This window comes from Nyctereutes procyonoides, unplaced genomic scaffold, assembly GCF_905146905.1.
Source record: "Nyctereutes procyonoides isolate TBG_1078 unplaced genomic scaffold, NYPRO_anot_genome, whole genome shotgun sequence".
In the NCBI taxonomy this organism is placed as follows: domain Eukaryota; kingdom Metazoa; phylum Chordata; class Mammalia; order Carnivora; family Canidae; genus Nyctereutes; species Nyctereutes procyonoides.
Genome location: NW_026575049.1, coordinates 27,665,712 through 27,693,684, shown reverse-complemented (window position 1 = coordinate 27,693,684; position 27,973 = coordinate 27,665,712). Strand labels below are relative to the sequence as shown.

The window sequence follows — 27,973 nt, the reverse complement described above, 5'->3', positions numbered from 1 at the left end:
GCCGCGGAGCCGCCGCGGGAGCCGCCGCCGGAAGCCGGCCGGAGCCGGGCCGGGGGCTGAAGCCTGGTCCCGGCGGCGCCCGGAGGCGGGCCCGAGCCCCGCGCGGCTCATGGCGGGGCCGCGGGGCGCGCTGCTGGCCTGGTGCCGCCGCCAGTGCGAGGGCTACCGCGGCGTGGACGTCCGCGACCTGAGCAGCTCCTTCCGGGACGGCCTGGCCTTCTGCGCCATCCTGCACCGGCACCGGCCCGACCTGCTGTGAGTGCCCGGGATGGGGCGGGCGGGCGGGGGCGCGGGGGCGCGGGCCCGAGCCGGGGTCCCCCGCCCCCCTCAGTGACGCGGAGCCGGGCGGTGGCAGGCGCCGCCCCCCGGGGCCCGCGACGCCGACCCGGGCGCTGGGCCCCCAACGGCTCGCGGGTCCCGAGCGCTCGTCCCCGGCGCCCCTCCCCCACGAGGCCCCGCCCCGGGGCCCCGCAGCCTGCGCCTCCCCGCTGGCTCGGGCCCCGGCCGCGCCCACAGGGCACTGATTTCCGCCAAAGGGACACCTGGCCCTCCTTGGGGACCCTGCGCCCCTCCCCGCGCCGCAGTGAGGCCCGTCGGCCCGTGAGGGGGCCCTGCTCCCTTGTCTCCTTCCCCCATGCCATCTTGGCTCCCCAGGCAGTAGTGGTTGGATGATATACACCCCGTCTCCCACCCCAGGTAGGACGCAGATCTGCCTCCCAGGTGTGTGCCCACAGGCCTGCCGTCCTCACTGGGGCAGGGAGGCTGGGTGAAGACTCCTGAGGTCTGCCTGACACCAGCCACCGCCTGGGCTGCCCGGGGTGTGAGATGGCTCCTTCTTGCCCCCCCCCCCCCCACCAAGCTGCCCAGTGAGGTTCTCATGGAAAAACTTATTCAGACCCCCAGAGCCGTTGACTTGGGGCTTCTATCTCAGCTCTCTGTGTGTTGGGCCCTGGAGCCTCTCCATGTATTCACTCATTCATCAAACGCTGAGTGAACATTAAGCTGAGGCACAGGGTTCCTTGCGCTTCCTGTCTCATCTGCAACTTGAGACCCAGAGACCTGGTTCTTCAGGGCCTCTCTTGCCAACAGTGCCCCCAACAAGGCTCCCCGGACCTGGCAGGGTCTGCAGACTTGGGGTGTCCTGCTGCAGACCTGTGTTCCCTGGGAGGGCCCTGGTGGAGGCGAGAAGGGAGGAGAGGATGGCCTCAAGGATCCGTTGGTACAGATGCATTTGGTTTACTCTGTACCTTGTGGTACAATGTCTGGGTGCCAGGTCGGGCCCTGTGTTGGGATGTGGAGGGGAGGATTTGGGGGGAAGTGGCTGCAGAAGCTAAGGCGTTGAGGTGGGCTGCTTCTGCCTGCTGTGGGGCATGTGACAGCCTGGGTGTCAACGGTGGGGTTGATGATAGGGTCTCTGTTACAGAATTGTTGTGAGGATTACAGGAGGTAACGAGCATTTAATTAACATTAGTTATTATATTAGACTATGGGGTGTGATGAGTGTGTGTTACTCGTCGTTCTTTCAACAGTATTTATAGTTACTACTCTGTGCTGGGCCCTGCGTGGTAATGGAGATAGCAGGAGCCAGGTGCCTGCTGAGGGAAGGGCGTTCTGGCGGCTGGAGGGGGCCACCAGAGCAGAGGCCCTGAGAGGGGAGCACTGCTGGGGCCCTTAGCACATGGCAGGGAGGATCAGGAGATGCGGCTGGCCCGGAGCACCAGGGCTCCTTGCTGGCTAAGGAGGGTGGATGGAGCCACGTGGAGCTTCGTGGGTTTTAAGCAGGGGAGGGCAGCTCCCCTCCTGAGAAGAGATCCAGGATCATGTATAGACATTCATTTGTGGAGCAAGCCAGTGCCTTGGCTACTGGCCCATTATACAGAAGAAAAACTGAGGCCCAGCTGCCACAGGAGGCATAGGGAGGATCTTCATGAGAGTAAGGGTAGGGTAGGGGCTGAGGGCAAGAATCATCAGAAGACGTTCAAGCTCTTGGAGCTGTGGCCCTTCCTCCGCTAGGGTGTGGGATTTGCCATGCTGGGGGGCCTGGTTCATTGTTTGCCTCCCCTCACCAATCCAGACATCTTTAAGCTCCCTTGAGGACAGAGACCATGTGGGTTTCATTTTTGTGTACTTCATCTCCCTTGGAGCCAAATAGAACTTCCCGGGCTTTTGAAAACTCTCACTAAATATCTGTGTTACCAAAGCCCAAATGTTGAATTGGGACAGAGATGGGGGTGGGGAAGAAGCTGGAGGAGAAACTAGTATCTCTGGGGCCTTTACAGTCTTCACACTGTTTATTTATTCATTCAATAAACATTTGTTGAGCACTTACTAAATATCAGGCACTACAGAGGGTGTTGGGAGCACAGGGTGAACAAAACGTGACCCCAGCCTTCTAGAAACACTGCTGGGGAGACTGAAATTAGCTGCCAAGACAAATTGTTTTGGTCTCATTTGGTCTCTGAACAAGCCTTTGTTGGGGCTGGGGGTGACCCCTCACCTGTTCACAATGTCACAGATCAGGAGGCCAAGCTTTAGAGATGTTAGATAACTTGTTTTTGGTCACACTCTTAGGCAGTGGCAAAGCAAAAGGGCTTAGGGACTCAGCTTTTGGGGGGAAGGGCGGGAGAAAAGGAAGCAGCCTGGCCAGAGGTGGCAAATGGCTGAGGTTCATACTTAGTCAGCTCCCCTGACCTAGTCCATCCAGCCTTGGGGCACCTCCCTCTGGGGTTCTCAGGCTACCCTTTCCTGCCTCTCCCACTGGTCGTCATCGTATCTGGACTCTGCCTGGAGAAGTTTGGGGGCAGGAGGAGGGGGGCGTGCCCCTCACCAAGCCCAGACTCAACCAGCCCTCCCCACCAACCTGGGAGGGGGTACTGGAGCTTCCCCCAACTTACAGATGAAGGTCAGGAAGAAAATGAAGGTCAGGAAGACGGCCCACCTGCCCAAGGTTGCACAGCCAGGCCTGGAAGAGCAGAGCCCGGGACCCTGACTTGGGAGGTGGTGCCGTCTGCTCCGGCCTCTGGGCCCACCATGTGGGCGAGGCAGGGCTGCAGTTTTCAGCCATAGAAGGGCAAGGCTCGGGGCCGGTGCACCCAGGAGGCTGCCGAGCCAGAAGGCTGAGTTTCAGCCACTCCAGCAGCCTGGAGCACTGAGGGGGAGGAAGGGGATGGATAGAGCCGGCCAGCCAGCCAGCTGTCTCCCACCAGGGTCCCCAGGGCAGGCCCTGCTGCCTCTCACCTGTCCCAGCTTACAAACTGGGAGGCCCTGTGCCACTTCCCCAAGAGAGGGTGTCCCCAGGGGCGGCCCAGGGCCGGGGGGCGACAGAGACATTTAATGTCAGTAGCTCTGGAGCACGTACGATTTCCAGTCTGATTCAAACCTGTTCTTCTCTTCCTGGCCGCATTAAAAAACATTCGTCTCTGGGCTGGGTTGGGGATTCAGCAAGTAGGTATGGCTCCTCTGGGTTTGTGACATCCAGTGGAAGATCTGGAAATGTGGCCTCTCAGGGCCGGGTGGCTTTCCCTGTCTGGGTCTCAGTGTCCTCATCCATAAAACGGGGTCAGTACCTGCCAGGAGAGTTGCTATGAAAGTAAGCTCCCGACAGGAGCTCAGCACAGTGCCCCGCGTGACGCCAGCAATCCATGGCTGTCCCCGTCATTACAAACATGAGTCCTGGTCTTGTTTTTTCGTTGCCACTGACTCAGGCAGGGCTTTCTGGCACAAGGAGAGAAGAGATCTTAAACTTGAAAGCTTGGGCTTGAGCCCCACCCCTTCAGAGTGATTTCCAGCCTCTGCTTCGATGCCTCAGGGGACGATGAGCTCATCCTCTGCCCCACCTGGCTGACCCGGCTCTGTTAGCACGTGCTTGTTGCCTCAGTTTCTTCCTTGACCCTCCACAGACCCTCTCCCCCAACCCTGCGGGCCCATGTTGGCTGGGATGAGGTCACCTCCAATCCTTCCACACACCCTGCCCCAGTCACCTCCTCAATGCTCCTCCTCCCCTTTACCTCTTGCAGAGATTTTGATTCGCTTTCCAAGGACAATGTCTTCGAGAATAATCGTTTGGTGAGTCCCTAAACAGATGGAGGCCTTAGAGGCTGTGAGGTGTGGAGGGGACACGGGGCGGGCAGGGGTTCTGCAGGGCAGGAGCTGAGGCGAGGGGCTCCTAGACTGAGAAGCTGCTTTGCACTGGGGGGCCTGGGCTGCGCCTCTCCCTACCCCCTTCTTCCTTCTGGCCCACTTTTGCCTGGAGCACCAGTCTCGCCCTTCTCCTGCTCATCATGTGGGCCCGGAGCTGAGTGGAGCCCATCGTCCTGGGCCCTTCATCCACTGAGGGAAGCTGGGTCTAGGCTGAGGGGCACCCACTAACCCTGCCTCCTCCTCCTCCTCTTCTTGTTGTGGCTGCTTTTGCACCCACCCCTACACCTTCCCCACCCCTGCACCCACCCCCACCCATTCCCTACTCCTGCCTCTACCCCCCCCCACCATCCCCCACTCCTACCCTTGCATCCCCTACTCTGGCCCCCTGCCCCCCCCCACCCTACCCCCTGCACCTACCCTCACCCCAGGCCTTTGAAGTGGCCGAGAAGGAGCTGGGGATCCCTGCTCTCCTGGACCCCAATGACATGGTCTCCATGAGTGTCCCCGACTGCCTCAGCATCATGACCTACGTGTCCCAGTATTACAACCACTTCGCCAGCCCTGGCCAAGGTGAGAGGGGGCTAGCCCTTCAGGGAGGCTGGCCCTGGGGGTGGGGTGGGGCCTGTTTTCTGAGCTCCCCAGCCCGGGGCGGTGGGTGGGGTGGGGAAGCAGGGCATCATTTATTTGAGGGACCATTCCTTCCATGGCTGAAAGAGGTGTTGAGTAAGACAGCACCGTGCTGGGCCCATAGTCTCAAGGTGACAAACCCTAGACCAATCACCAAACAAAATAAAGGTAGAGAGACAAAGCAGGGCGAGTTCATTGGCTGGCTGTGAGTTCACCCCCTCCCTCACTTCCTGTTTGCAGACACTTCCCTGGGGCTTTCCCTCCAGAGCGAGCAAGTGGCCCTGTGCCTCTGTGCAGCTCTGGTGCAGCGTCCTTCCCAGGAATGACCTTCAGGGTCTGAGAACAGAGAGGCTGGGGACCTGGGGTGGGGGTTGAGGGGGCTGCAGGGTGCTTTCTTGACACTGAGTCAGGTCACCAGGTGGCTCCCGAGCCTCCTGCCTGGGGCATCCTCCTGCAGATACCTCTCTTGGGGACAGCTGGGCCTCTCCTCCTGCAGAGAAGAAATGGGCCCAGAGGGGGAACCGAAGAGGTCAAGGTCACACAACAGGAGAGCTGGATGGCTGGATAGGAATCCAGGTGTTCTGACACCTGTGCTGGGACCCTGGCACCCCTACCCCCCATCCCTGTCCCTGGTCCCTGTCCCCGTCCCATTTTGGTCCCGCCTCTTGCCTTGGCTCTCCCTGTGGACAATTTCAACTTGTCTCATTAAGAAAAAGTGTTCTAGGAAGTCCGGGGTAAAAAATTTAGAACAGGGATGCCTGGGTGGCTCAGAGGTTGAGCGTCTGCCTTCGGCTCAGTGCATGATCTTGGAGTACTGGGATCGAGTCCCAGATCAGGCTACCTGCATGGAGCCTGCTTCTCCCTCTGCCTGTGTCTCTGTTTCTCTCTCTCCATGTCTCTCATGAATAAATACATAAAATCCTAAAAAAAGAAAAAAAAAAAGAAAAAAAATTTAGAACGGAGCAAAGAGCATAAAAATTATTTTTATTTTTTAGTTGTTTATTAACAAGAGAACCTATTCCGTAACCCAGTGTTCATATTCCATAGCTCAGGAACACAAGACAGTCAGTGATAAACTTCAATGGAACGCAACCCAAAGAAATTCTTCAAAAATGACAAAGAAATTAAGACATTTCTAGATAAAAGTTAAAGATCAGGAGTTCCTCACCACTAGACTTACAATGGGAGTTCCTCAGTCTTTATATTCCAGATTCACTTTGCACTCTGAAAGATAGCAGCCTTCTTCATCTCCTCAAAATCTTTCATGGAATCATAATTTCTGTAGAAATCTGCATATGCCTTCTTTCTTGGTTCAGCCACAGCAAATAATAGAAAGCTGCAACCCCCAGGGATACAGAGAAGGCTCCAACAATATGAAATCGCAGACGGCCAGAAGGCCTTGCATGTGAGGTTTCATCAAAGCACTTGAAATCATGGTAGTTATTCTCCTCAAACCCAGTGTGCTTCCTAACAGAAATGGATGTCTACAAAGAGCATAAAAATTAAAATAATCTGCACCTCCCCCCCAGTGATAGAGCTCAATATTATAATTGAACAAATAACATTATGGGTGTTTTAGTAGATATCAAAATGAAAGTATTTCCCGATCACTGAGTCTTTGGTGAGAGGCAGTAGGGTGGAAATTAAGAGCATGGGTTTAGAACTTTCTCTTTGCCATTGGATATCTGGATGGCAGGTGCCTGGGTGCCTCAGTGGTTGAGCATCTGCCTTTGGCTCAGGGCGTGATCCCGGGGTCCTGGGATCGAGTCCCACATCTGGGTCCCCACAGGGAGCCTGCTTCTCCCTCTGCCTGTATCTCTGCCTCTCTGTGTGTGTCTCTCATGAATAAATAAACCCTTAAAAAAAAAGAATATCTGGATGACAATGGGCCACCACTGTCACCTGTCTGCCTCAGTTTCTCCTTTGCAATGCAAATAAGAATAGTGCCCATCTCTTAGGGTTGATGTGAGAAGTGAGGAAATGTGAACCTGTGTCTGGCCCTATTTAGGACTCAAAGTTAATATGATTATGACTTCTTTATTTCATTGGTTAGAGTTTAGCTTGCTTACCTAGGCTCGCAATTCAGTCTTACCTTCTAGAGAGTTCCCTGTCTCCAAACGCTAATCTCTTTCTTTTAGGCTCTTTTCGGGGGGGCCACCCTTCTGGGACCTGTGAGGTGGGAGGGGTGGGGAAGGGCTCTCTATTCTGTTGGCAGTGCCTGCTCTGTTTCTGGGTCCTTACTGTGCACCCCCGGGGTGAGGGCAGACCTGGTGGGCCCAGCTCCCTTCGCTGTGCCTGGGAGGGGCACCCCCTGGGCTTGTGGGGGTTCTTACTGGTAAAGATACAGTTTGTGCTTTTCTTTTTTTTTTTTTTTATTAAATTTTTTTTTTATTTATTTATGATAGTCACAGAGAGAGAGAGAGAGAGAGAGAGAGAGAGAGAGAGGCAGAGACACAGGCAGAGGGAGAAGCAGGCTCCGTGCACCGGGAGCCCGACATGGGATTCGATCCCGGGTCTCCAGGATCGCGCCCTGGGCCAAAGGCAGGCGCCAAACCGCTGCGCCACCCAGGGATCCCCAGTTTGTGCTTTTCATACAACTTGGCCTCTGAATGTGAATGTTTTTATCCTACCTGCTGCTCAACCAAAGGAAATGACAGCAATGTGTTCCCACTCTGGAGGCAGAGCTGGCTGTTAGACTCCCCAGATTGTCCTGTACTGTACTTTCTGGGCAAGTAGAAGAATTGCAAGGGTGATTTTGACTAGACTTGACTTTCACTGGCCTGGGTGGCTCTGGAACCTAGCCCTGGCTAAGACACAGCACTGTGCTGAGTGTTCTACGTGCAGTGACCCTGGGCATGACAGCTGGCCCTGGCCCTCCAGGAGCCACACTGTGCTCTGGAACCAGAGCGTGAGTGAAGGAAGCCCAGCGGCTGTGTGAAATCGACAACCACAGGTGACAGGGGTGAATGTCCTCTGGATAAAGTCCAGCTTCTTTTTAAAGTAGGCTCCATGCCCAGCGTGGAGCCCAACGTGGGGCCTGAACCCATGACCCTGAGATCGATACCTGAGCTGAAATGAGGAGTAGGACACTCAACTGACCGAGCCACCCAGGTGCCCCAGTCCAACTTCTTAGGGGGCCCTTGAGGGTCTCTCCCCACTTAGCTTGAGCCGCTCATTGCCCCAGTAGTAGTCTGATTTTTTTTGTGTTTCGAATACATGACATTCCTTTTGTGCTCAGCCTTGCCTTCTGGTGATCCTCCAGCCCCAAATTCCATTTTCTGTTCCACCTCCAACATTCTTTCCTACCCATCCCCTAATCTGCACATTTTGCCTCCTCTGAGCAGCCTGCCCTGATTTACCCCAGGTGCTCTTGTGACCCCCTGCCCTCTGGTGAACACATAAGACTCTGGTCATAATATTTGGATTACTCCTCCCTCTTCCCCTGCAGACCAGCTGTGTCTAGATGTAGCCGCAGCACCTGGTGCTTACTCATTGATTTAACAAATATTTATTGAGCCCTTACTGTGTGCCAGGAACTGTGCTAGGTGCTGGGGAGAGAGCTGAGAATGGGAGGGAAAGAGAGAATGCACAAATGAAGAGGTAGTATAATTTCAAGGGAGTCCAATGAAGGGGGCCAAACAAGATAATGGGATCAAAAGCCATGGGAGGATGAAGTGGCTATGCTAGATGAGTAGTGACGGAGTACCTTTCTGAGGAGGTGACATTTGAGCAAAACCTTGAACAAGGACGAGAAGGAGACTGTTAGAAGATCTGGGAAGGAATATTCCAGGCCAGGGGCAGCGGGGGGTGGGGGGGGCCTGTGTGCTTCAGGAGACTGAGCAGGAAGGAGGGAATGAGGACAGAGGGATGTTGAGAGTGGTATTCGATTAGGCTGCAGACTTCCAAAATTTCTGCCTATGACTCATCATGCACATTCCCATTACAGTCCCAGTTCATGCACACATGTGTTAACTGAAACAAGTTTCAGGAAACGATTCTTCCCCTTACAACATGTGATACATGCAGGGGTGCTCAGCTGGCTCAGTAGGTAGAGCATGCAGCTCTTGGTGTCCTGAGTTCAAGCCCCATGTTGGGTGTAGTGCTTACTTAAAAACAAAAAACAACAACAAAACAAAAAAACCTGGGGACACCTGGGTGGCTCAGTGGTTGAGTGTCTGCCTTTGGCCAGGTTGTGATCCTGGGGTCCTGGGGATCGAGTCCTGCATTGGGCTCCCCACCTGTTTCTCCCCTCTGCCTATGTCTCTGCCTCTCTCTCTGTATCTCTCATGAATAAATAAATAAAATCTTAAAAAAAAAAGATCAACACAACAACATGTGATGCATGAAGATATTTTCTCTTTTACTTTTTAAATGTGTTGGTTGTAACCACTAAATTGATTTCAGGGTCTGTTAATGGATTGTGATCTAGTTTGATAAGTGATATTTTAGACAACAATAAGGAAATTGGATTTTATTCTTAAAATTACCAAACAGTAAAATTGATGTTTTTGGGCACGTGGTTTTCTGAATTTTATTTTTTATTTTTATTTTTTTTTAATTTTTATTTATTTTATTTATTCATGAGAGGCAGAGACACAGGCAGAGGGAGAAGCAGACTCCCTGCGGGGAGCCCGTGCAGGATTCCATCTTGGGACCCTGAGATCAGGCCCTGAGCTGAAGGCGGATGCTCAACCACTGAGCCACCCAGGCATTCCTTAGTTTTCTCATTTTATTTTTTTATTTTATTTATTTTATTTTTTTATTTTTTTTATTTTTCTCATTTTAATCACTGGGTACCGAGTAGGTGGTCAGTGAATATTTGCTGAAGTAATAAAAGAGTGGAGTCTCAGAGGGGGCTGGTGGGCTGGGGTGGGTAGGTTTCTTCTCTGAGGGAGTACAGCCACACCAGCCCATTTTCCTGAGTCTTCAGCTGGCACCACATGGTTCCTCTCTTTTCCTTCCCTCCCATCCCCTTACCCTGGTGGGAAGGAAGCTCCTGGTCCCGTCTCATGCTGGGCACTGCTAATTCGGTGATTGTTGTGTGGCCTTAGGGTTTACACTGCCCCTATGTGGTTGGAATCACTGTCCTACTCAGGGAGGCTAAGCAACTTGACCTTGGCACTTGGCTTGGAAGAGAAGGGGTCTCCTGACCTGTGTGAAGTGGGAGCCTGCCCTGTTCCACCTGTGTTGGGTGACCTGCCCAAAGGTGATAGCTGTGCAGCTCCAGTTGTAGGTTGGAGGCCTCTTGGGCTCCAGGGTCTCCACCTTCCTCAGGGTCTCTTTCCTGTCTCTTGGCAGCTCGTGTCTCGTCACCTAGAAAGGCCCAGGCACCCTCCTCCCCGCCATCCGAAGCATCTACTCCAGCAGAACCAGGAGACAGGGCTCAGGTAGGCAGATGCCTGGGGTGAGTGGGCTGAGTGGGGACTGTTGCCATGTTCATTCTTGGTCCTTTATCCATTGGCCTTGGAAGTAGAGCCACTGAGACCAGGGTGGTGGAGGCGGCAATGGGCCAGATTCCAGTCCATTCTTTCTCCAGGGCTTGGGGTAGGATCAGGAGATACCAGGCCTGGGAAGGGGGCAGTCAGCAAGTCTGTAACACTGACTCTGCCATTCTGGCACTGGCAGGATTTAACATGTAATGTAGCAAATACTCACCTTGATTCCTGTTGACCCAGAGCTGTTTTCTAGCATGATTCCATTTTGTCCTCTCACCAACCCTGGGAGGTCAATAGTTTGTGCTGATACACAGATGAGAACATGGAGGCTCAGAGAGGTTTGGTCATTTGTCTGAGGTCAGGCCCCCCCCAGGCTCTGAGATGCTCAGTGGAGTGACACCAGCCCTTCATACCTGGATAGCACTTCATGGGGCGCAGAGGGCTGTTCCCACATGCTCCCCACATGTCTTGGCCAGATGAGCTCCTGAGGGATGGGGAGCCTGGCTCAGTGTGGGTGCCCAGGGAGGTGGGGGCTGAGACAGGCAAGAGGTAGAGGATTCCACTGGCAGGTGAGCCCATGGCCCAGAGATGTGAGCAGCTTGCTCGGGGTCAGTGTTTGCAAGTGGAGAAACTGGGATTCAAATCTGCTGCAGCTTGAGGAGGGGAGGCAGAGGAGGCCAGTGAGGTGGGCTAAGACAATGGTCACCCGCCCCGGGGCCAGCCTGCAGGGATGGGAGTGAGTCAAGGGTAGCCGAGGGGAGGGGGTTATACAGCCAGGAGCTGTCTTCCTGGCAGCAAGGGCCCCAGAAACTGGAAGTCAGGACTTTTGTTTCAATTCTGACTCAGTGACCTTGAGCAAGTCTCCCCCCACCCCCTGCCGCTCTGGGCTTCAGTTTCCTCATCTACAGAAGGGCTACAGTCTCTCTTCCTCTGCTCCTCTGGGGCTTCGGTGAAGTACATTACCATCGGGAAGCTCGTGTGCACTTGAGGGCAGCGGCTATCTGCGGGGAAGGGGGCTGTTCTAGAACAGGGTGGTTGGCCACTGCAGCCCCACGCCCTTCTGCCCACCTTGTTCTCTGCAGGGCGAGGAGCTGTCCTCGGGCAGTTTATCGGAACAGGGCACCCAGCGGACCCCCAGCAGCACGTGCGCAGCCTGCCAGCAGCATGTGCACCTGGTCCAGCGTTACCTGGCCGAGGGCAAGCTGTACCACCGGCACTGCTTCCGGTGAGTAGCCAGAGGAGCGGGGGGGTGGTGGTGGTGGTGAGCCCCTCCAGCACCCCGTTTCCAAGGAAGGGAGCTTCTATGGATTCAGTATCACAGGCACACCTCGGGGCCCTGCATGCGGAGCATCTTGCTTATCCCCATTTTTCCAATGAGCAAACTGAGGCTTAGTAAGAGGAAAAGCCTCGGAGCTCAGGGGTTTGACCTCCCCCTCCGGAGCTCCCTGAGGCTAACTACCTGATGACCATGAAGGGGCTGCTATAGAAGTCCTTGAAAAAAAGGAAGGATTTTTTAAAAAATTACAATAACAACTCACTTTCAGTGTGTAGCTCCCAGTGGAAGCTAAGTTTAAAGAAAATGGAATCAGAGCCAAGGAAAAGACAAAAAACTTAGAAAATGTATGAAAACATTTTATATGTTGCAAAAAAAGCAATAAGAAAATAGGGGAAGCCAGAGACTAAGTTCCAACACGCATTCGAATGTGGGTTAGTTGTGTGTCTGTATTTGAGTGTGCGTCTGTGTATATCTGTGAGTGTATGTGTGTCTATGGGCGTGGGTTAGTGTATGTCTGTGGGTGGGTGTCTGTGTCTGTGGGTGGGTGTCTGTGTTTCTGTGGGTGTGGGTTAGCATGTGTCTGTGTGTGTGGGGGTGTGTCTGTGTCTGTGGGTGTGAGTGTGGGTGTGTGGTGGCCAGGCCTGGAATCCCAGGGGCCTGACTGCAGAACTCAGGTGTCATGAGGGAAAAGTCTCAAGCAGGGGCAATATTATACTAACACATTCACATCTGGCCAGGAGAACAGCATTTTAAAGACTTTTTCCAATGATCCCCCCCCCCCCCGGTAAAAAATACATTTGACCCTGCGACCAGTTGTGAATACATGCCTGAATAAAACCCCATGTAAACAGATGTACAACTGGGCCACCTGGGTGGCTCACTGGTTGAGCATCTGCCTTTGGCTCAGGTCATGATCCTGGAGACCCGGGATTGAGTCCCACGTCGGGCTCCCTGCATGGAGCCTGCTTCTCCCTCTGCCTGTGTCTCTGCCTCTCTCTTTCTCTCTGTCTCTCATAAATTAATAAAAAATCTTAAAAAAAAAAACTGAACAAACAGATGCACAACTGGAATTATAGTTTCCTAAAACTATATTCTTATAGTTACATTGTGTGATACATTCTGTGATACATTGATTTGTTGTATTTTATTCTGTTTCATAAAAAATATAACCCAAAAGCCTGGCTTGGTTGAAACCTACTCAGTTGATTTCCTGAGCCACTCATGACCTACCCGGGCTGGTACCTCTGTGTGGGGGCCAAACCTTTGCTTCCTCTTGCAGCACAAACTTAAGGCATGTTTCACAATTTATGTTGCTTGATTTCATGTGATTTTATTGTTCTGTGCTTTTTTTTTTTTTTTTTTTAGAAAAAAGATTTTATTTATTCATAGAGACACACAGAGAGAGACAGAGAGAGAGAGACGGAGGCAGAGACACAGGCAGAGGGAGAAGCGGGCTCCACGCAGGGAGCCTGATGTGGGACTCGATCCCGGGTCTCCAGGATCACGCCCCAGGCTGCAGGCAGTGCTAAACCACTGCGCCACTGGGGCTGCCCTGTTCTGTGCTTCTGACAGTTACTATTTTCCTTCTCTGGGAAGTCTAGGGCACAGGGTCCAGGCTGGTCAATGGGAGGAGAGAGGGGGAGCCGGTGTCCTGGGCTGGGTGCCGGGCTGAGTTGAAGCCCCCACCCCACCTTCTCCCTGACAGGTGTCGGCAGTGCTCTAGCACCCTGCTCCCTGGAGCTTACAGAAGTGGGCCTGAAGAAGGCACCTTCGTGTGTGCGGAGCACTGTGCCAGGCTGGGCCCGGGTGGGCGGTCAGGGACCAGGCCCGGGCCCCCTCTGCAGCCAAAGCAGCAGCAACTTGGAGAAGAAATCAAGGATGTTGACGGAGGTGGCCCTGGCCGTACTGCACCCGCAGGGGCTGAGGCAGAGGGGTCCCAGGCCAGTCCCGAGGCCCGGCCCCAGATCACCACCAAGCCCCGGCCTCCAAACAAACCACAGGAGCTGGGTGGCTCCCTGGCCGGCCGCCCCACACCTGCCCCAAGGAGGGCCCCTGAGAGCCCAGCCCCGACACCTCCCACGCCCCGGCCCCGGTCCAGTCTGCAGCACGAGAACTTGGCAGAGCAGGGTGGCGGCAGTGGCCTAGTAAATGGTGAGCAAGGGCCCAGTGCGGCTGGGCACTGGCTGGGGTGTGTCTGGTGTTTACATGTGCATGTGCACTGTGAGTATCCGGGGGTTCATGTTCTGTGCCTTGTTTGGTTCCACACGCATGGAGGCCTGAGCTGGGCCCCGGACACAGATCTGTTCAGACCTATTTGTGCCTTCGAGCTACTCTGTCAGTCTCATGGCAGTGTTGGGGGGGCAATGGAGACAAGCACAGACATAGGGGCTTCCACAGAATGTGGAAATCTGTTAAGTCAGGGATAGCAGAGGTTATTGTGGGTTTTGTGGAGGACACTTGGGGGTCAGGGGAGGCTTCAAGGAGGATTGACACTGGGGCTGAGTTGAGGCAGTGTTTCCATGTTGGGGAAGTGTCCAAGGGACACTTGGGTTCCCCCTTTGGGGCTGAAATGCAGATGGAGTTTCCAGGTTTCCTGGCCTGGCCCCTATGACCATTCTTCACCTGTCACCTTTGGTGCTTATCTCCTGGAGTGCTGGGAGGTGCCAGGTTGTAGGTAGGGTTGCCATGCCCACCTGGAGTCCTGGATCTGCCAGGTAGAAAGGGAGGGCATACTTCCTTAGCTCCTCAGCACCTGGCTCTGCTGCCCAGCCGACGGCCGCCCATGAAGAAAGCTGGTCTCATTCTCCTTTCTCATCTAGGAAGGCTGCACGAACCCCCTGTCCCCAAGCCGAGAGGGACACCCAAGCTGTCAGAAAGGTATGCTGGCTCAGGGAGGCTTTCCCACGTTGGAGGCCCTGGTGCTGGGAATGGGGGTCCTCTTGGGGTCTGGGAGGCAAGGCTTCCTGTGGGCAGTTGACTCACCAGCAGACCCTCCCAAAGACACGCAAAGCTTATTTTGGGTGGGTGACACTGAAGGTGAGCGCTGTGCCCGCATCTCCTTCCCAAGGCTCCCCTGGGGTCCCCACTCCCGTGGGTGGTGGTCCTGGTAGAGACAGTGACTCTGGAGCCCCTTGACTTTGCCATGCCTCTGCTGCTCTGTGACGGGGGAGACCCAGGCCTCACTCACAGAACTGTTGTGAGAATTGGCAGCTGAGTCTATAAAGACCGAGAAAAGCTCAGCTGTGTACCCGTCTCGGGCCTGCCGCCCTGGGACTCTGTGTCCTGCATGAGGACATCTATTTCTAGCTCTTCTTTGGAGCTGTGCTCCCCCTGTGTGGTCTGTGAGGGGGAGAGTGGGCCCCAGCTGCAATAGTAGTTAACACTCAATGAGTATTTGCTGTATGGAAGGTGCTCTGCTCACTGGTTCCTTAGAATGCCCTCGTGAAGTGCAGATTGTTGTCCCTGGTCATAGGTGGGTGACTGGGCTTTCAAGAGGGGCTGGGTGACTTTCTTGGCCTCACACAGAGAGCCCCTGTGCATCTTCTGCCGGGCTGGGCTCATAGAGGCTGTGTGATGTGAAGGTTCACTGTCCCTGGCCCTGAGGGGCCCAGCCAGGGGTGTGACTACAACAGTCTATTTCAGCCTTCGGCCCGGGCTGACCCCGCTGGGCTGGGGAGGATGGGTGCAGGTCTCATCCATTCCCTTTGAAATGGACTTAAAACTGCCCAGAGGGAGGACGATGCTGCCCCCCTTGCCCCCAGTGGTTTCTGCCTCTTCCCACCTCCCTCCAGGACGCCAGCCCCCAGGAAAGACCCCCCATGGATCACACTGGTGCAGGCAGAGCCAAAGAAGAAGCCAGCCCCCCTCCCCCCGAGCAGCAGCCCCGGACCTCCGAGCCGGGACAGCAGGCGGGTGGAGAATGGAGGCACGGAGGAGGTGGGCCAGCAGAGCCAGGTGCCAGCTGGCCTGGAGCCCAAGCCCTACAACCCCTTTGAGGAGGAGGAGGAAGAGGAGCCCCCAGCTGCACCCAGCCTGGCCACTGGCCCTGCCCTGGTCCCCTCGGTGGAATCCACACCCAAGTCCCTGCACCCCTGGTATGGGATCACCCCCACCAGCAGCCCCAAGACGAAGAAGCGTCCTGCCCCCCGAGCACCCAGTGCATCCCCACTGGGTGAGTGCCGTCTCTGGGAGCTCTCCTGACAGAACTCTGGGCTCAGGTGCTGGGGTTGGTGCTGGGCTGGGGAAGGGAGTGTGGTGCAGTGGGATCCCCGCCAGGCTAGGGGCCACGCATGTCCTCTCATCTAATTGCAGAGTATATCGGTGGGGTGGGCATCACCTCACAGATGTGAGGAAACAGGCACAGAGAGGGTATGTGATTTGCCAAAGGCCTCATAGCGCTTAAGCAGTAGAGGCAGGATTTGATAGACAGGAGGCTGGAGGCCCGAGGCTCCATACTCTATACTCCTAACTCGCGGTAACCCGCCTCATGGTAAGGTGTTGTGAGGATTAAAGGTGTGCCCCACGGAGGGGCACCCCCAGCTCATGGAGAGCGTGTGGCCAGGGTTAGCTTGAGTCCTGCCCGTCTCGTTCCTCCCCTCCCATCACCAGGCACCTTGGGCTCTGACCTGGCTGCGTGTGACCTTGAGCAGCTCCTTCACTGCATCTGTGTTCAGTGTCCCCATCTGGAAGATGGCAGTGCAGGCCAGTCTCTGGGCGCTGGGCCTTCCTCTGCCTGCCACACCCTCTCATCCAGGCTCATTGTAGTTGCTGTTGTCTATCTGTCTTTTTTTTTTTTTTATTTGTATTTATTTATTCATGAGAGACAGAGAGAGAGGCAGAGACATAGGCAGAAGGAGAAGCAGGCTCCATGCAGGGGGCCCGATATGGGACTCATTCCCAGGACCCCGGGATCGTGACGTGAGCCAAAGGCAGACACTCAACCACTGAGCCACTCAGACGTCCCTGTTTTTCTTTTTTAAGATTATTTTACCTATTTGAGAGAGTGAGACAGAGAGAGAGAGATAGAAAGTGAGGTGAGAGGAGGAGTGGAGAGAGCAGGAGAGAGAATCTCAAGCAGACTCATGACCCCTGAGATCATGACCTGAGCTGAAATCAAAGGTCAGATGCTCGACTGACTGAGCCCCTCATTGTAGTTTTTGTCTGTCACCATCTCGCGGGTTTCTCAGGCCTCAGGCGTGGTCACCTTCCATCGTGACTGGGGAACGGCCCCCTCCAAGACCTCAGTGGGAGCCCCTCGGATAGGGAGGCTGAGGGCACATGAGCGATGCCTGGGGGCAGGTGCTCAGGTGGCCTGGGCTTCCCACTCCGGCCCCTGCCAGGACCCTGGGAGCCTCTAGCTCCAGGTGGCGGGCAGCTGGGGGACACTGAGTACCGGGTCACACGCAGCTGTGTCAGCCCCAGCCCTTCCCTGGCAAGTGCCTTCCCTCAGAATCCGCTGCCTCATCTGGAAAACACAGCTGGTGACACTTCGAAGCATAGTATCCAGCACCCACACGAGGACTGAAGCGGCCCAGGGCCGGCCACTGCGAGGGCTGCCGGGGAGAGAGGCCGGCCTTGACTCTGTCGGCCCTTCCCTCCCTTTCCCTCCCCTGGCGGACTCGCCTCCCCGCTGGGCCTCTCTTGGGGTCAGAGCAGACATGGGAGGGGAGGTGGAGGCAGAGGGCCCCGGACTACAGATGTGCCCTGCGGGGGATGTGTCAACCCGTGCGGGATGAGGGCAGAGATTGGTCTGCTGCTGGCCTCGGTCCTGCTGGGCTTTTGCTGGCCTCTGGGCCCTGGCCTTGTGCTGATGTGGAAGCATGCGGGGTTCCAGGGCCACCCGCTGCCCTGTGGTGAGTGAAGGGTGTTAGGTGAGGCTGTGCCTCCTCGCGTGGTGCTCACGTGCTTGTTTGTTTGCCCAGCTCTGCATGCCTCACGCCTGTCACACTCGGAGCCACCCTCCGCAACCCCGTCGCCGGCCCTCAGTGTGGAGAGCCTGTCGTCTGAGAGCTCCAACCAGACCCCCTCCGGGGAGCTTCTGGAACCCTCGGCGGTGCCCAAGAGCTCCTCGGAGCCCACGGTCCACGCCCCCGGCACTCCTGGGACCTCTGCCAGTCTCTCCGCCAACTCCTCCCTGTCCTCATCTGGGGAGCTGGTGCAGCCCGGCGCAGACCAGATACCTCAGGCCGGCCCTGGCCTCGCCCCGGGTTCAAGGGGCAGCCCCAGCCCCCAGCCCCCCAAGCCCTGTGGCGGCGCTGCCCCCACCCCTCTCTTACTGGTTGGAGACAAGAGCCCCACGCCTTCCCCTGGAACCTCGTCCCCGCAGCTCCAAGTGAAGGTGAGTCCTCCCGCTTGCTAGGAGCTGCTGTCCTGTCTAGTGGGAAGGGCGGGTTCTGGTCTCTGGACAGGGACGTGCAGGTGGGCTGGCCTCTGACTTCTTTACCGATGTGGCTGTGTCCGTCTGCCCGTGCACGACTCCATCCATGGTGGCACAGGTTCATCTGTCCATCCTCCCATCCATCTATTCGCCTTCGTATAGTGATGCGTCTGGGCACCTGTCTTCTTGCCTCGCCCATGTACCTGCCCACCCAGGACCCACTCCCCCAGCCACCATCCATCTCCACATCCTTCTCTCCACCTTCCTGTTCATGAGGCTGTGTTTATGCCAGGGGCCTCCTCCCAGGCCCGCCTTGCACTCCGTCTCCTCTTGGGGGCAGAGGAGACATGGGGCACCCATCTCAGGGAGCTCGTTCTCCAGGTGACCTTTGTGACTATTTGTGTAACTGTTTCTCAGTCCCATGCTGGGAATTGGGGGTTGGCAGGGGTCAACACGTTCCTCCGGGCATCTGGTTCCTGAGGGCGCCTCTCTTGTAGCCACAGTCCTTTTGGGGCACCAGGTTCTGATTGTTCGCCCCTGCACACACTCCGCAGCCGTCTGAGGGCCCAAGGTTCACGCAGTTCCAGGTGGAGGGTGGCAGGATGGCTCAGGTGGGGAGGCTGTGGTCATGGCCTGATGGACCTGACAGAGGATAAGTCTGGGGAGAGGGCTGAGCTATTGGCCCAGCTCCTACCTGTGTACCTTTCAGACGCTTCATCTGCCCTGGCCTGGGCAGCAGCCTCCTGTCCAGCTCTACTACCCACCGGCTGTGTGACCTTGCAAAGGCCTTACCCCTTCTGTAGGCCTCAGATTGCCCTGAGGAGGCTCAGGGTTCCCTGGTGGTGGCAGGTGGGGGATGAGGTCAACTTTTTTTTTTTTTTAAGATTTATTTACTTATTCACAAGAGACACAGAGACAGGCAGAGACACAGGCAGAGGAAGAAGTAGGCTCCATGCAGGGAGCCTGATACAGGACTCGATCCCAGGATCCCGGGATTACACCCTGAACTGAGGCCAGACACTCAACTGCTGAGCCAGCCAGGCATCCCTGACGTCAATTTTGGACACTCCCTACCCCCACAACCCACCCCTGCCTTCAGGCAGCTCCATTTAAACATCTTCGTGTGTGACGGTTTGGTTTGGCTGAGCCTGTGCCAAAAGGCTGGGAACTCTTGGGAGACTTGGGGGCCTTGGGCTGTTTGACCCAGCTGGGCCCCTTGGGGTGCTGCTCTGTGAGAATCAAATGCTGTCACTCTGCCATGCCTGGACTCAAGCCCTAGTACTTTTCCTGCTTCAGAAATCCCAGGGCGACTTCCCCCGTGAAAGAATCTCTCCACAGCCTGGTGCGGGCGGGGTGAGCAGGCTCCTTCCAGTCTCCCTTGGCTGCGGGGAGAAAGTTGGGTAAACGTTCCTGGGAGCACTACAGGCCTCAAGTGAGAGCTTTCCATGGGCCCATCATGATGCCTCTGTGTCCAATGCACTAGGGAGAACAGTTGAAAGACACTGGCATTGCCTACGTGGCAGGCGAGGCCCTGTCCCAGTGCTGGGGCTTCTGGCTGTGCTGGCCTCAGGGGGACAGGGGTCTCTGCAGAGGGTCAGACAAACCCAGGGCTGTGGGTGCATGCAGGGGGGTGCAGCAGGGGTAGGGGTCTTTCCTGGACTGGGAGGTAGGAAGCTACTCTTTTCCTCCTTCCAGATGGAAGGTAGGATTCCTGCTTGCACATGTCCTGGCTGGGTGACGCTGGGCAAGGAGTTTCATTTCCCTCTCTGGGCCCGAGTCCCTGCTAGAAAGGCACGGTTGTGAGGCCTGAGTGAACAAGCGAAGCCATCTGGCCCTCAACTCCACGTCCTGACTGTTGCCCCCGGTGCTAGATGGCTGCCCTGGCCCTAGCTTGGGCCCTTGGGAAGTGCATGACCTGAGCCAGTTAAGCTCCCTGCACTTGAGTGTACTCAGCGATAAAATGAGCATTACAATACCTGTTTTGCAGAGAGGCGGAGAGAACAAGAGTATAAAGGTATCCAGTGCAGCAACCGTATGTGGGAAGTGCTTGCAAATGGAAGTGTTTGTTGAATGCCCCAGTGGGACTGGGCTTCTCTCTCTGCCTGGGCCACTTCCTCCCAGCCTCCAGGCCTCAGTCCCACGTAGTCAGGCTGCCAGGGCGGGTCTTACTGCCCCCTTCCCCAGACTTACCCTCTGCCATTCTCCCTGCCTTTAGTCTTCCTGCAAGGAGAATCCTTTTAACCGGAAGGCATCACCCACAGCATCCCCGACCACAAAGAAGGCCACCAAGGGATCCAAGCCAGCCAGGCCACCTGCCCCAGGACACGGCTTCCCGCTCATCAAGCGCAAGGTACTGGTTGGCAGCTCCCGGCCACTCGGGCCCCCTCCCTTGGCCGCCTCAGGCATCCCATGCCATGGGACTCAGGCATCCCGTGGGACTCTTGAAAAGATGGGCTGTCTGGGCAGCTGCCTTCGGGGATGTGGAGAGGGGCATTTGGGTGGCCCAACTGGAAGGTTTAACTTGCAGCCAGGGAGATTTTAAGCAGACCAGCTGTTCCCAAGCAGGCACAACGGGTGGTGCATTTAACTTGTTACTAATAATAGTTCAAGGATCAAAGCACTCACATGATATACTTCTAGTTAAACAGAGTGTTCTCAAGTTTATCTCTCCACTACAGTCACCCTCTTAACATTGTGATATGGTTTCTGCAGCGGCAGAGAGGCAGGAGGTTGAGCCTCCCTGGGGTGGGGGGAGGGTGCCTTTTGGTTCCAGAGCCAGGGGCATTGAAGGGTTGTGGCCCTGTCCACGGTGACCCTTCCTCACAGTCCTGTGGCCACACTGGGGTGTGAGACAGAGCCCAGGCCCTGGGCCTGTGGGGCCAGTGCTGGCTAGAGATATGGCAGGTGGGAGGGGTGGACTGTCCTTTGGGTGACTGGGGCATTGCCGGGCAGGTCCAGGCTGACCAGTACATCCCCGAGGAGGACATCCACGGAGAGATGGACACTATTGAGCGCCAGCTGGATGCCCTGGAACACCGCGGGGTCCTGCTGGAAGAGAAGCTTCGCGGCGGAGTGAATGGTGTGGGAACTGCTGTGGGGCCTGGTGGGTGGGACTGAGGGGTGGCGGGAGCCTCCCTCCCTGGGGATGAGTCTTGGTGTCTCCGCTGAGGGCCAGGAGTCCTGCCAGCCTGGCCTCAATAGGCATCTGGCTTCCAGAGGGCCGTGAGGATGACATGTTGGTGGACTGGTTCAAGCTCATCCATGAGAAACATCTGCTGGTGCGGCGGGAGTCTGAGCTCATCTATGTGTGAGTCCTCACCCCCTCGGTCCCCTCCTTCCCAGAATCCATAGTGTTTGGAACGGAGAATCTTCCCTGTCTTCCTGCATCACTGGCAGCACAGGGCAGGGCAGCCACATGAGGGGCAGGGTTCATAGTTGCCTCTTCCCACCCTCTAGTTTCAAGCAGCAGAACCTGGAGCAGCGCCAGGCAGATGTAGAGTACGAGCTCCGGTGCCTTCTCAACAAGCCAGGTGAGTGTAGCCACACGTACTCCTCTGGCACCTGCCCAGGGGCCTGGTGACATTGCCAAGTGGGCCCAGTTCTTACCCTCCAGGCTGGGCCGTAGACAGAGCCCTGATGGGGATACACAGTAGCCTCTGGGAACAGGGCCAGAGGAGGAGAGGGCCAGGAGGTGCTCTCTGGGTCATAGGTGATAAATAGGCTCGAGTGATGGCAGGAGAAGGGACAGCATGGCCGGTGTGGGCTCATTTGGCATCAGGGATGATAGGCTTTCAGAGAGCCCCAGAACAGGAGCAGACTGGCCTATTTTGGCTGCTCCCTCTTCTGGAACTTGTGGATAGACAGGTGCCTGCTGGGGAGATCCTTCAGGCTCCAGGGCCCAGGGCTGTCCCAGATGAGTAGATGACAGCACATGCCTGTCCAGAGGCACTCTTGGGCTCATGGCCATGAGTGGTGACAGCCTTGGTGGGAGGGGAGGTGGGAGGATCCCCTGCACACTGTGGCCCAGAAGGACTCTGGGGGTGGGGGACACAATGGGCCCAGAATGGCCAGAGGGGCAGCAGGAGGGATTGGGTGTGGAGTCACATAGCCCTGTGTTGTGCTGTGTTCCATCGCTAACATGCTGGAGGCAGGGGATGGGGCGGGGAGGGAGGCTAAGCAGGTTTCTTAGCCTCCCTGAGTCTTAGTGGCTTCAAGTATAAGACAAGATGAGGGTACCTACCTTGTAGGGTGTTCCTGGGACAGGAAAGAGTGGATGTGGAAACACTCTGTGCCCCTCGAGGGGCTGATGGTTGATGGTTATATGTGGTTGGGTTGGGGTCTGTGGCTCTGACATGTAGTTGAGACCACAGGAGCCAGGGCTCTTGACCACTTCCTATGTCCCAGGCAGTGGGCTTCTCGTTCCCATTTCACCGATGAGGAAATGGAAAACCAGAGGTTGAGTCTTGCCCATTGGTGGTGGAGCTGGGCTGCTAATCCCTGTCTCCGACTTGGCTTGACCCTGTGCACACAGCCCCTCCTGCTGCTGGGACAGTGGCCCTGCCTCTCCACTGACTAGGGAACTTGGGAGGCTGGGTAAGACCCAGTGTCTAGAAGCCACTCTGCTGCCATCTATGAGTCATTCTCATATCTCCTGGAGGCTGGGGCCCGGCCCCACACAGAGGGAGCCACAGCGACGCCCTGTGGCTGGAGCGGGTGCAGTCCTGTGCACCGTGGCCAGCCTGGCCCTGGGCTGATTGGGTTGCTTCTCCAGGCTTCTATGCAATGGCAGCATGTCCTGGGCTTGCCGTCCTGTCCTGGATGTTGCTTTTGCAGTGTGAGACTGATTTATAAGACCCCAGGTCGGTTAGGGACCCATACAATACCATAAGGGCTGTAGCTTGGGGACGTCAGGCTACTCAGCTTCAAATACTGGCTCTGTCCTTGCTGTGTGACCCTGGTCAAGGACCTAGCTTCCCTGAGCCTCCGTTTCCCCACATGTAGTTTAGGGACATGACCTCCCCAGGCCCCACATTTGGGAAGTAGCAGAGGGATTTGAATTGGGATGGTGACTCCCATGCTGTCCCCAGAACTATGCTGAACCACCTGCTCCTGAGCATTGGCAAGGTGAGGTGTAAGGACATTGGAACATGACTGGGGTGGGGGGCCTCAGGATGTTTATTTCAAGACAGGGAGGCCTGTGGTGGCAGATGTTGTAGAGGGAAGGCTAGGTATGGGCATCCTTCCCCTGGGAACCTGCGGGCTGGATGAGAGGGAAACTAAGGGGCAGGTGGGCCCTCCTGGGTGGTCCTGTGGGGTAGCTCGAGTTCTCGAGAGGAGGCTGGTGGGGCAGAAGGTATATGATGCCACAGGGACCTCCTGGCTGGGCTCACCACCCCCAGGGGTCCTGTCCCCTCTAATCTGTCCTCCTGCATGGCATTATATTAAGATCCCAATATGCCACTTGGGTTGCATTGTTTCTACTGCATAGGACCCCTGGAGTCTCCTGTTGCCTCCCCAGCCCTGCCCCACTCTGTTCAGCCCACCTTTGAAGGCTCTCAGTAGGCCCAGCCTGAATCCTGCCTCCTCGCAGAAACCACCTAGTGAACATTCGTTGAGTGAATGAATGATCAGAAGCAGGAGACCCGGGACGCCTGGCTGGCTCAGCAGTTAAGCGCTTGCCTTTGGCCCAGGGCATGATCCTGGAGTCCCAGGATTGAGTCCCACGTTGGGCTCCCTGCATGGAGCCTGCTTCTCCCTCTGCCTATGTCTCTGCTTCTCTCTCTGTGTCTCTCATGAATAAATAAATAAAATCTTTAAAAAAAAAAAAAAAGAAGCAGGAGACCCTTTGGCAAGAGCTGGTCTCGGTTCTCAGAGCATGTGTTGTGCTCACCCTCCCAGAGCCTCAAGGGTTTTTTGGTAGGCAGCCCAGTAGCCTTGGTCTCTTCCTTTTTTTTTTTTTTTAAAGACTTTATTTATTCATGAGAGATAGAGATAGAGATAGAGAAGCAGAGACACAAGAACAAGGAGAAGCAGGCTCCATGCAGGAAGCCCGATGTAGGACTCGATCCCAGGACTCCAGGATCACGCCCTGGGCCAAAGGCAGGCGCTAAACCGCTGAGCCACCCAGGGATCCCCCTTGGTCTCTTCCTTAACAATCTTCATTTCCCCCCAAAACTTATAATCCCTACTGGGTAGGCCCCTCCTTCCTGTCCTAACAGGATCCAGCATGGGGGTGGTCACAGCCACCTCAGCACTTAGGTCCTGGCTTCCTGGGAAGGCAGGAGGGTTTCCCACCATTCAGTTCCCCGACTTTTCAGCACTTAGGCCCTGGCTTCCTGGGAAGGCAGGAGGGTTTCCCACCATTCAGTTCCCCAACTTTTCTCCCCGGACAGAAAAGGACTGGACAGAAGAGGACCGGGGCCGAGAGAAGGTGCTGATGCAGGAGCTCGTGACCCTTATCGAGCAGCGCAACGCCATCGTCAACTGCCTGGATGAGGACCGGCAGAGGTGACGGGGCTGGGGAGGGGCTCCCCCTCGGGGTGGGGGGTTATTCTCTGCAGGAGGGGCCCAGAGCAGGCCAGGCCAGCCCTGCCCTCACTGCCAGCAATCCCAGCACACCCTCCCTCAACTTGGAGGGGCTCAGGCTGGAAGGACACTCGGCTTCCCTTTCTCATTTCAGGGAAGAGGAGGAAGACAAGATGTTGGAAGCCATGATCAGGAGGAAAGGTGAGGCCCCTTCCAGGGCTCTGGTCCATCTAGACCAGAGGGCAGGGGGCAGGTTGAACAGAGGGTCAGAGCGGGCGCTACAGGGATCATGTGTGCAAACTCTTAGCCTCTCTCTTGCCGGGAGGGCCATGTGTGGCGAGGCAGGCCAGCCTAGAGCAGGAGGCTTGTGGCCTGGACTCAGAGGGTGGGCTGCAGTGAGGGCTGCAGTGGGCAAAGAGCACTTTCCCAGGGTGGCTGCATGAAGCCCGGAGTTCCTCCTTGATATCTGCGGCTGATCTTGGAGAAATTTATGGGCTAGGGGTGCTTAGGGGGCTCTGACTCTTGGTTTCAGCTCTGGTTGTGATCTCAGGGTCATTAAGCCCTGTGTCTGGCTGGCTCTGTGCTCAGCAAGGAGTCTACTTGGGGATTCTCTCCCTCTGTCCTTCCCCCACTCGAGGACTTGCACCTGTGTAGTCTCTCTCAAATATAAATACATCTTTAAAAAAAAAATACATCTTAAAAAAAAAGAGAGAGGTTCGTGGGCTCAAACAATAATAGTCCCTGTAGAGAGATAAGATGGTACCTGAAACAGTTAAAAGAGCACTGGCCTGAGAGGAGACCTGGGTTTAATCTTGGTTCCACCAGTGACTCACTTTGTGGCGTTGTGGTTAGGTCTGGACTCTAGTCAGGCTGCTTGGGTTCCAGTCCCAGCTCTGGAACTTACTAACTGGGTGACTTGGAGCCAGTGATTTCAGCCATTTCAGCCCTGCAGGCTTCACCTTCCTTGCCTGCAGCTTGGAGAGCACAGAAGGTGCTTAGCCTGGGGCCAGCACCTGCAGAGAGCTCAGTTGGTGTTAGTCCATTTCAAAGGCCCCCATCTTCCTCGTCTATAAAACTGAGGATGTGAGGCAGATGATTTTTGACGTCCTTCTGGCTCTGGGAGTGGTTTTTTTTTTTTTTTTTTTTACATTTATTTATTTATTTATTTATTTATTTATTTACTTACTTACTTACTTACTTACTTACTTACTTACTTACGATAGTCACACAGAGAGGGAGAGAGAGGCAGAGACACAGGCAGAGGGAGAAGCAGGCTCCATGCACCGGGAGCCCGACGTGGGATTCGATCCCGGGTCTCCAGGATCGCGCCCTGTGCCAAAGGCAGGCGCCAAACTGCTGCGCCACCCAGGGATCCCTAGCTCTGGGAGTGTTTGTGTTGTAGCCCTCAGAGCTGAGCGCACCAGCCTAGGGGAGAGCTGGACCTTTTCATGATAAACCCGTGCTAGGCTTCAGAGTTCCAGATTGCCTTCACGTTTGTTTATTTCTGGATCCTTGCCAGAACACTGGGACAGGGGCACGGTCCCCATCTGGTGGGCTCGCTAAGGTGAAGTGATGTGCCCAGGACTCCACATGGGCTGGAGGAGCAGAGCTGGGCCTTCATCGCTGCTCCCAGCCCGTCCCGTCCCAACATACTTCGCTTTCCCTTCTGCAGAGTTCCAGAAGGAGGCTGAACCCGAGGGCAGGAAGAAGGGGAAGTTCAAGACCATGAAGGTGCTGAAGCTGCTAGCACACAAGCGGGATACCAAGAGCAAGCCCCCGGGGGACAAGAGCTAACCGCCGGGGTGGCCAGTGGGACTTTCACCCGTCCTGGTGCATGCGGCCCCTGCGCTGTGCTCTGTGGGGAGGACACCCTGCTTCCCATCAGGATCAGTCCTGGGGAACAACGACGTCAGGGGAGGGGGCCTCTGGGTGACAGCCTCTCCCTCCTCAGGGGCCCTCTGGCTAGTCTGGGCCAAAGAGTTTTCTTTCCTCTTCTCTGTGCCACAGGCAGCTGTGGCTCCGCCCTGCCCTTGTCTGGTTCTGATGATTCCAGATGCTGGGACTGACCTGAGGAGCAAGCAGGGTCCTAGGTCTGGGGAGTGGCAGTGGCCGAGCACAGCTGCCTGGCGCACCCCAGCACCTGCAGTAACAGGCAGCCCCTCGGTCCCTCTTCCCTTCTGTACTGTGTCCGGATGGGATTCTTAGCTGTCAGAGTTGTGACCTGAAGGTCCTTCCATCCACATGGTCGGCCCATGGTGGATCTCTGGCCTGGGTCTCCTGCCTCCAGGGCTTAGCCAGCTGGCAAGCAGGGCTTGGCTGCACTGGCATCTTCCTGCCCCAGCTCTGGCTCTGAGCCCCCATCTTCCTTTCCAGTGCAGGTGGCCCTCAATCTGTTTCTCCTCACTTAGGAGCTCTATTTATGAAAGTCTAATTAGGTTTGAGCTTATCACTGTGTCCTCAGACATGAATGGGCCCAATGGACAAAGCCCTTCTCCCTCTGTCCCTCCAAGTTCTAGGAGGTGCTTCTGTTATCTCCCCCTGTTCCCTCGGAGACCTCACCTCCCAGGACTTGGGGCTGGGGGCCATGCTTGGTGGCCAGGGGTACCCTAGAGCCGAGTCCCTGGAGAGGGCCTCTGGGAGACAGGCCCAGTGGCAGTTCTAGTGCCCGGTCATCAGCCAAGGGAGCTGTGCTTCACAGAGGTGCTAATCCTGGTTCCTAAACACATTGTAGTCTTGACTTTCTCCCACCACCCCAGGGCTGGGGGGTAGCGGGCCCGGTCCTGTGTGTGGTTGTCACCAGTCTGTCGTCTCACACTTGACTGTTGTCCATTCTCTCCCGACTTGTTCTCCCGAAGGACTGATGGCCACTCATCCCACTGTGATGGCCATGGGAGAGGAAGAGCCGATGGGGACAACTGCCTTTCCCCCAGGGAATGCGTCCAGCAGCCCTCAGTCAAAGCACTGTTGCTATAAGCTATCTCTGGGGTGCTCTAGGGCCCCCTCCCTCAGCTCACCTCTGGGGAAAGTACGCACTGTATTAACTTGTGAGGATTTTCCTCCCCAACAATAAATGGAGACAACCTCAGTTGCCAGTGCCCCAGAGCCTGGGGCGCTTTGCCCTCAGCCAGGTCGGCCTTCTTTCGTGCCTCCACCATGCCCCATGGCCGGGCATCTCTGGTCCCCGGGGAGGGGCACGTAGGGCTGTCCACTGCCAAGGGCGTTGGCCCTTCAGAGCTTGCTAGTGGGCAGGACCCTTCCTCTGCAGGGAGATGCAGCTCCTACAGCTGCGCAGCCCCTGGCAGTCTCCTCCCAAACATGCCTGTTGACTGTTGCTGGTCACCAACTCCAAAGGCTTTCGGGGGTTGGGCTGGTCACATACCTGACCAGGGTGGGTGTAACCTGAGGGTGGCTCTGGCAGGCTGTCTTGGTGTCTAGAGACTCAGGTAGTGGGGACTGGGGTGTCTATGCCCCAACCAAAGGGGGAAGTTCTTCCTTACTTAAAGTCAACTGTAGCCTGTGGGGATGCGGGCCTAGTGTTGCCACACTTTTCCATTTTTCAAAAGAAGCTAGAAATCCACATTGTGTGCCTGTGTC

General features: G+C 56.1%; 1 protein-coding gene across 1 annotated transcript; it reads left to right on the top strand.

Moving 5' to 3' along the window:
* On the top strand, positions 1-27,956 carry MICALL1 (MICAL like 1). The gene is made up of 16 exons (XM_055328561.1): positions 1-255; positions 4,017-4,065; positions 4,569-4,710; positions 10,066-10,154; positions 11,285-11,427; positions 13,184-13,629; positions 14,298-14,355; positions 15,270-15,649; positions 17,400-17,815; positions 20,070-20,204; positions 20,807-20,933; positions 21,071-21,161; positions 21,311-21,384; positions 24,247-24,361; positions 24,534-24,580; positions 26,052-27,956. Exons 1-16 carry the CDS (start codon positions 110-112, stop codon positions 26,171-26,173), a joined length of 2,580 nt encoding a protein of 859 aa, XP_055184536.1. The 5' UTR covers positions 1-109; the 3' UTR covers positions 26,174-27,956.
* Positions 27,957-27,973: the final 17 nt, after the last annotated feature.